General features: G+C 45.5%; 1 protein-coding gene across 1 annotated transcript in view; it reads right to left on the minus strand.

The window, feature by feature from the left end:
• col11a1a (collagen, type XI, alpha 1a) overlaps positions 1-8,965 on the minus strand; it is a 251,811-nt gene that overhangs the window by 5,742 nt on the left and 237,104 nt on the right. The window contains exons 57-59 of the mRNA XM_043700060.1: positions 5,384-5,633; positions 3,238-3,350; positions 264-332 (exon numbers count right to left, since the gene is read on the minus strand). Of these exons, the coding sequence (XP_043555995.1) occupies positions 264-332; positions 3,238-3,350; positions 5,384-5,633 (432 nt within the window). The remainder of the gene's footprint in view (positions 1-263; positions 333-3,237; positions 3,351-5,383; positions 5,634-8,965) is intronic.

An 8,965-nucleotide genomic window follows, 5' to 3' on the forward strand; every position in this document is an offset into this window, starting at 1 on the left:
AAGGCAGATCCCCCTCGAACCGCTTTTCCGCTTCCAATTTACAATTCCTACCCCCCCTCTTTTTTACCACCCTCCCTAATCTTACTGAAACATCTGTAACCAGGAACCTCCAACAACCATTCCTGTCCCTCTTCTATCCCTGTTTCCATGATGGCCACAACATCGCAATCCCTGTTGCAGTGAATTGTCTAACTTAAAGCTACAGGTTCAATCAGACAATAAACAAAGAGAATAACGAACAATTTCCGACAAGTAAAACTGACCAGTTTTCCTCTCTTGAACTCACTGAACCAGGAGCCAGGAGTTTCCTTGGGCCAGGGAGAGATTCGAACCTGCAACATAAGGAACAGATGTCTGATTACGTGAACAAAACTCATCGATCCAAGTCAGGAAATTAAACCATGATGTTAGGAGAAAAATTCCAATATGTGATAGTCACAGAGAAACATAGAACATAGAACATTACAGTACAGTACAGGCCCTTCGGCCTTCGATGTTGCGCTGACCTGTGGAACCAATCTGAAGCTCATCTAACCTACACTATTCCATTCTCATCCGTATGTTTATCCAATAATCATTTAAATGCCCTTACAGTTGGCGAGTCTACTACTGTTGCAGGCAGGGTGTTCCATGCCCCTACTACTTTGAGTAAAACTGACATCTGTCCTATGTCTATCACCCCTCAATTTAAAGCTGTCTCCTTGTGCTAGCCATCATCATCCGATTCTCTTATATATCTCAATTAAGTCACTTCACAACCTTCTTCTCTCTAACTAAAACAGCCTCAAGTCCCTCAGCTTTTCCTCATAAGACCTTCCCTCCATACCAGGCAACATTCTGGTAAATCACCTCTGCACCCTTTCCAAATCTTCCACATCCTTCCTATAATGCAGTGACCAGAACTGTATGCAATACTCCAAGTGTGGCTGCACTAGAGTTTTGTACAGCTGCAGCAGAACCTCATGGCTCTGAAACTCAATCCCTCTCCCAATAAAAGCTAACACACCGTATGCCTTCTTAACAACCCTATCAACCTGGGTGGCAACTTTCAGGGATCTATGTACCTGGACACCGCGATCTCTCTGCTCATCTACACTACCAAGAATTTTAACATTAGCCCAGTACTCTTTATTCCTGTTGCTCCTTCCAAAGTGAATCACCTCACACCTTTCTGCATTAAGCTCCATTTGCCACCTCTCAGCCCAGCTCTGCAGCTTATCTATGTCCCTCTGTCATCTGCAACATCCTTCCGCACTGTCCACAACTCCACTGACCTTAGTTAATTTGTAAATTTACAAACCCATCCTTCTACATCATCATCTAGATCATATATTAAAAAATGACAAACAGCAGTGGCCACAAAAGAGATCCTTGTGGCACACCACTAGTAACCGAACCCCAGGATGAACATGTCCCATCAATCACCCCCCTCTGTCTTCTTTCAGCTAGCCAATTTCTGATCCAGACCGCTAAATCACCTTCAATGCCATGCCTCTATTTCGTGCAATAACCTATTGTGGGCAACCTTATCAAACACTTTACTGAAATCCATATACACCACATCAGCTGCTTTACCCTCATCCACCTGTTTGGTCACCTTCTCAAAGAACTCAGTAAGGTTTGTGAGGCACCACCTACCCTTGACTATCCCTAATCAACTTATTCCTCTCTAAATGATTATAAATCCTATCTCTTATAACCCTTTCCAACACTTTACCCACAACCGAAGGAAGGTTCACAGGTCTATAATGACCAGGATTGTCTCTACTCCCTCTCTTGAACAAGGGGACAACATTTGCTACCCTCCAGTCTTCTCGGCCTCCGCTAATAAAGACAAGAACATTATTTGCAATTCACTAATTTTCTGGCGCCTCCCTGAGTTCAGAGAAAACTGGAAGATGGTGGTCAGTGTCTTTGCAAATTCTCCCCTCACTTCCCTCAAAATCCTTGGATGTATCTTAGCCAGTTCTGGTAGCTTGTCAAGGTTAAGTGCCAACGATCTAACCAAGACATTATTCTCATTAATTTTGATTTCTACTCATGACAGAGTTTTACAAAGACGGATGCAGAGGATTCATTAGCTTTTATTGGGAGAGGGATTGAGTTTCAGAACCATGAGGTTATGGTACAGCTGTACAAAACACTGGTGCGGCTGCACTGAAGTATTGTGTACAGTTCTGGTCACCACATTATAAGAAGGATGTGGAAGCTTTGGAAAGGGTGCAGAGGAGATTTACTAGGATGTTGCCTGGTATGGAGGGAAGGTCTTATGAGGAAAGGCTGAGGGACGTGAGGCTGTTTTCGTTAGAGAGAAGAAGGTTGAGAGGTGGCTAGATTGAGACATATAAGATAATCAGAGAGTTAGATAGGGTGGACAGGGACAGCCTTTTTCCTTGGATGGTGATAGCTAGCACGAGGGGACATAGATTTGAATTGAGGGGTGATAGATATGGGACAGATGTCAGAGGTAGCTTCTTTACTCAGCGTGGAATGCACTACCTGCAACAGTAGTAAACTAGCCAACTTTAAGGACATTTAAATGGTCATTGGATAAACATATGGATGATAAGGAAATAGTGAAGGTTAGATGGGCTTCAGATTGGTTTCACAGGTCAGCGCAACATCGAGGACCGAAGGGCTTGTACTGCGCTGTAATGTTCTATGTTCTATGTACCTCAGCCACGACCCTGTCTGTAAATGTGCCATTTGGTCTCTCATCAGCCTGATTCCTCCTTTAGCCTACCTCTTACTGTTTCTATGCCCATTGAAGATTTTGGGATTTCCCTTTTGTTAGCTGCTCGTCTTTTCTCATAATTCTTCTTTGTTTCTCCTATCGGCTTTTTCACACCAACCCTTCCCCCAAACCTTTAATATTCCTGTTGATTCAAAATCGTACTTATTGCCTTGCTGTGATTCAGTGAGTTGTATCGGGTCCTGGGCGTTAATGTGGGCTGAGTTTTAAAGATGGCTGGACATACTGAAATTGCAGAGAGCACAGCAATGGGATGTTTGAGCTTCATAAATGGAGACGTTGAGCAGGGAGCTGATTGCTAGGGCACAGTGAGAGGATTATTTCCTGCTTGTGGTCACTATCCCTTTGTGCTGAAATCACTCTCTGGTTCCATGAAGCTGGGAGTGGGATGAATGGATAGTTCTTTGACAGATCTAGTATGGGTGGGATCAGCTGAATGCCGTGCTCCTGAGCTGATGGTTTGTATGAAATAATGAAGTACTCACGCCATCAGATTTCCTGTCGGGATAGATACAGGTCTCGCCTCCACTGGTGAAGTTGCAGTACACCTTGAAGGAATCTCCATAGCAACCTTGGTTTGGATCAATCCAATATTCACCTGATGGGGAGTAGAGACAGAAAGACACATCCTTACAGTGTGAGAATGATTCGACTGCCTGCACAGCCCCATCAGCAACAAAATGTAGCAGAACATTCCAGAAACATAAAGCAAGCTCAACATACAGAAAAATATCCAATTTCCAGCAATGAAACAAACCATTCAGCCCATCTGCCCCAAGTGTCCCACATTCCCATTTCCACAGGGGTGGGGGAGGAGAGAATCCCACAATCTCTCTCTAATCTCTTGGTGAAGAATGTTTTCCTGAACTCCTGATTGGATTTATTAGGAATCATCTTACAATTATGGCTTCTAATTTTAAACTCCTCCACATTTCACATCATCCACCCTTTCAATTCAATTTTTAAATTTAAAAGCTCACTCAACTCTCGTGACACAATTCTAAAGAAAACTAATCCCTCTCTTTCAACCTCCCTGATTGAAATCTTCTAGCTTGGTGATCTTTTTGTGAATTTTCCCTGTGTCTTCTCTAGTACCCCTCTGTCCTCAGTCCTTGTGATTTATAAACATAATCACTGCTCTTTCAGTGTCACTGGGTCAAACTCCTGGAATTCTCTGCCTAAGGGTCAATCGATAGCATATGAATTGAATTGTCATTAACGTGAAAGAGAACCCCAAAACCAGCCAGCACTTTGTAAATAGTTAACAGATGGCAAGAGGAGTGGGTGTGATCTGGGACAAGGAGGGTGCTGCATAGGGCAGGACTGGAATATTTAATGAGCACGTTGTCTCAGTGTTAATGATGGGGAGGTGCCGGTGTTGGACTGGGGTTAGCAAAGTCAGAAGTCACATGACACCAGGTTATAGTCCAACAGGTTTATTTGAAATCCCAAGCTTTCAGAGCATTGCTCCTTCATCAAGTGAAGTAGAGGGACTCAGCAAGTCGTGAGTTCATGGAATGCCCTGCCAGTAGCAGTGGTGGACTCACCCTCATTATGGGCATTTAAGCGGGCATTGGATAGGCATATGGAGGATAGTGGGCTAGTGTAGGTTAGGTGGGCTTGGATCGGCGCAACATCGAGGGCCGAAGGGCCTGTACTGCGCTGTATTCTTCTATGTTCTATGTTCTATGCTCAGACACAGACTTTATAGGCAGAGAGATAATGGCAAGACAATTCCAGTAATTAAGAGCATCAAAAGATACCACAAATGGTGTGAATGGAGGGTCGATCATTGCTATTCAGCTATTGACACCCTACTCACACCATCTGACTGTCTCATGATGACCTCCAGTATTGGGGAAAAATCCATCTGGGTCACTCATGGCTGACATGTGGCTCCAAACCCATGGGACTGTGGTTTACTTTTAACCCTACTCTGAAATGGTCCCATTCTAGGGCAGTGAGGATGTACAGTAATACTCAAACCCTAGATGTAGGGAAAGAAGAACAAAAAGCAATGAACTATAATCACACTATACAAAACTATTTGGAAGAACTAACTATTTGGTAGAATCTTACATACCCTCTGGGCAATTAGGAATGTTGAATGCTGCACTGTCCAGCAACACCCACATTCTTTAATTTATTACAAAAAACTGGAAGTTATTTTTGCATTTCAGGATATCCTTGGAATAACAAACAGTTTTAGACATGAGCAGGACCCAATAGTGTCTGAGGTCCAGAACATTCTTCCACAAAAATGGGGGTGTGCAAACAGGGGGTCAATCAAGCTTTTAAGACCAAGATGGTGGATTTTTGTGGAGTTAGAAAAATGGAGCCAAGCAGATAGAAATTGTTAAGAGTCATAGAGTCATACAGCATAAAAGAGGCCCTTAAACCCATTGAGTCTGTGCTGACCCCTCTCTATAGGCCTTTATATTAAGATGTAGATGAGTCACCATCTAATGGACTGGAGTGTGTGTGTTGCTGAATGGCCTCTCCTCGTCCCTGTGTGTGTTGGAGTAAGATCAGGGGAAGGGTCTCCACTTTTCTCTGGGAATGGTGGCACAGGCTCAAAGGGCTGAATGGCCTGTCTGTAACGGTGCTAGATACTGAAGGAGCTCCACTCACCGTCTGGGAAGTCTGGATGAGACAGCTGCAGGTCCTTACAGGTCCGGCCAGGGTTGCTGCGTGTTCCCATTGGATTCTTCATTCGATCAACTTCCATTTTCAAGTTATCAAGGGAGCCAAAGATGTCCTCCATCCCATTGGTGTAATCGAGAATGTTGTCAGCCTCATCAGCCTGGATCCCGTCAGAAGATCTCCGTGTTTTCTTTGGAGTCCGGATTGGCAATGGCTGAATGACCTCACCAGGAGGGCCCTTGAATGATCAAATGGAATAGTGAGACAATCACACCCTTTGAGTGGATCACATCCTCCCCCGAGTGAACCAATCCCAATGCCAGGATTGATGTGCTGCCTGAAGAAGTGGGTCGGGGGGGGGGGGGGCGGGGGGCGGGGGGGAGGGGGTGGCAGATTCAATAACAACTTTTAAAAATGATTCAGGGAAATGCAGGACAGTGGGTTAGTTTATAGGGAAAGAGCAAAGGGGAGTGAGATTAATTGAAGATACCGTTCAAGGAGTTTGCACAGAGAATGGCCTCTTGCTGTGCAGCATGTTGAGTGTGAGTTAGAATCACACAGAGTGACTGCCTTGCCTGGTGTTCCCTTCAATGAAGAGGGTGAACCAGCTGTTGACTCTGATCCTGCATTTTGGATGAACACGTTAAACTGACCTCGTGGATGTTATCTGTCCCAGTTACTGTCATTGTGGTCAGGTCAGCACTGACAAATAGCAGAATCCCGAGAGCTGAGGGGAGGTGATGGCCCGGTGGTATTATCATGAGACTACACAGTCATTCTCACAGAATCATACCCTACAGACAATGTCCCAGACACCACCATCACCATCCCTGGTCAAGCCCTGTCCCACCGGCAGGACAGACCTAACAGAGGTGTGGGAAAATGGGATACAGGGAGGGATGGAGTTGCCCTAGGGGTCCTCAAACCTGACTCTGCACCTCAATAAGTCACATAGCTTCAGATTAAACCTGGACAAGGAAACCTCTTGCTGACTACCATGTATTGTCTTCTCGTGACTGATGGGTTAGTACTCCGTGTTAGAGGGAGTGAGGACGGCAGATGCTGGATATCAGAGTTGAAGAGTGTGGTGCTGGAAAAACACAGCCAGTTAGGCAGCATCTGAGGAGGAGATTCGACAAGAGTCAGGCATAAGCCCTTCCTCAGGAATGTGGCCCTCCATGTTGGACAACACTTGGTTGAAGCCCTGAGGGGGGCAAGGGCACAGAATGTACTCTGAGGGGGACGGGGGGGAATCCCAATGTCCATCACCAAGAGTGACTCAGCAGCAGCATCACTGATCGAGCTGGTTGGGTCCTAAAGGATACCGCTGCTAGACTGGGTCAGTGACAGGTGGTGAGTGAACCAACAAGAGGGAAAAAACAAACTTGACCTCATCTTTACCAATCTGCCATCTGCAGATATATCTGTCCATTACTGTATGTGACCACTGCACAGTCTTTGTGGAGATGAAGTCCCGTCTTCACATTGAGAATACCCTCCATCGTGTTGTGTGGCACTACCACCGTGCTAAACAGGACAGACTTCAAACAGATCGAGCAACTCAAGACTGGGCATCCATGAGGCACTGAGGGCCACCAACAGCAGCAGAACTGTACTCCAGCACAATCTGTAACCTCATGACCTGGCATATCCCCCACTCAACCATTACCCTGGTTCTACTGCTCCTTGGATGCTGCCTGAACTGCTGTGCTTTTCCAGCATCACTCTAATCTAGAACCCTGGTTCAATGGAGAGTGCAGGAGGGCATGCCAGTAACAGCACCAGGCATACCTGAAGATGGGTGTCAACCTGGTGACAACACCAATCAGGACTACTTGCCAAACAGCATAAGCAGCAAGTGATTGACAGAATTAAGTAATCCCACAATCAACAGATCAGATCTAAGCTCTGTAATTATGCCCACATCCAGTCATGAATGGTGGTGGACAATTAAACAACTCATTGGAGGAGGAAGCACCACAAATACCTCCATCCTGAATGATGGAGGATCCCAGCACATCAGTGCGAAAGGCTAAAGCATTGACAACAATTTTCAGCCAGAAGTGCTGAGTGGATGATCCATCTCGGGCTCCTCTGATAGTCCACAGCATCACAGATACCAGTGTCGAGTCAATTTGATTCACTCCATGTGATGTCAAGAAACAGTTGGAAACACTGTATACTGCAAAGGAAACAGACCCTTCGATCCAAGTCTTTCCTTCTGACCAGATATCCCAACCAAATCTAGTCCCACCTGCCAGCACCCGGTCCATATCCCTCCAAACCCTTCCTATTCATATACCCATCCAGATGCTTTTTAAATGTAGCAATTGTACCAGCCTCTACCACATCCTCTGGCAGCTCATTCCATACATGTACCACCCTCTGCGTGAAAATGCTGCCCCTTAGGTCTCTTTTATATCTTTCCCCTCTCACCCTAAACCTATGCCCTCTAGTTCTGGACTCCCCCACCCCAAGGAAAAGACTTTGTCTATTTATCCTATCCATGCCCCTCAATTTCGTGAACCTTTATAATGTCACCCCTCAGCCTCCGACGCTCCAGGGAAAACAGCCCCAGCCTGTTCAGCCTCTCCCTACAGCTCAAATCCTCCAACCCTGGCAACATCCTTGTAAATCCTTTTTGAACCCTTTCATGTTTAACAACATCCTTCTAATAGGAAGGAGACCAGAATTGCACGCAATATTCCAACAGCGGCCTAACCAATGTCCTGTACAGCCGCAACATGACCTCCTAACTCCTGTACTCAATATTCTGACCAATAAAGGAAAGCATACCAAACGCCTTCTTCACTATCCTATCTACCTGCGACTTCACTTTCAAGGAGCTATGAACCTGCACTCCAAGGTCTCTTTGTTCAGCAACACTCCCTAGGACCTTACCATTAAGTGTATAAGACCTGCTATGATTTGCTTTCCCAAAAAGAAGCACCTTGCATTTATCTAAATTAAACTCCATCTGCCACTCCTCAGCCCATTGGCCCATCTAGTCAAGACCCTGTTGTAATCTGAGGTAACCCTCTTCGCTGTCTACTACACAAGTTGAATGTCTTGTAAAGAGGAAGAAGGAGGCTTACATAAGGTTGAGGAAACAGGGTTCAGACAGAGCGTTGGAGGGATACAGCATAGCCAGAAGGGCCCTGAAGAAAGGGATTAGGAGAGCCAAGAGAGGGATGAAAAATCTCTGGCGGATAGGATCAAGGATAACCCAAAGGCATTTTATGTGTATGTGAGAAACATGAGAATGACGAGAACGAGGGTAGGTCCAATCAAGGACAGTAGTGGGAGACTGTGTATTGAGTCGGAAGAGATAGGAGAGGTCTTGAATGAGTACTTTTCTTCAGTATTTACGAATGAGAGGAACCGTATTGTTGAAGAGGAGAGTGTGAAACGGACTGGTAAGCTAGAAGAGATACTTGTTAGGAAGGAAGATGTGTTGGACATTTTGAACAACTTGAGGATAGACAAGTCCCCCGGGCCTGACGGGATATATCCTAGGATTATGTGGGAAGCAAGAGAGGAAATTGCAGTACCGTTAGCAATGATCTTTTC

Source organism: Chiloscyllium plagiosum, chromosome 11, assembly GCF_004010195.1.
Source record: "Chiloscyllium plagiosum isolate BGI_BamShark_2017 chromosome 11, ASM401019v2, whole genome shotgun sequence".
NCBI classification, from domain to species: Eukaryota; Metazoa; Chordata; class Chondrichthyes; order Orectolobiformes; family Hemiscylliidae; genus Chiloscyllium; species Chiloscyllium plagiosum.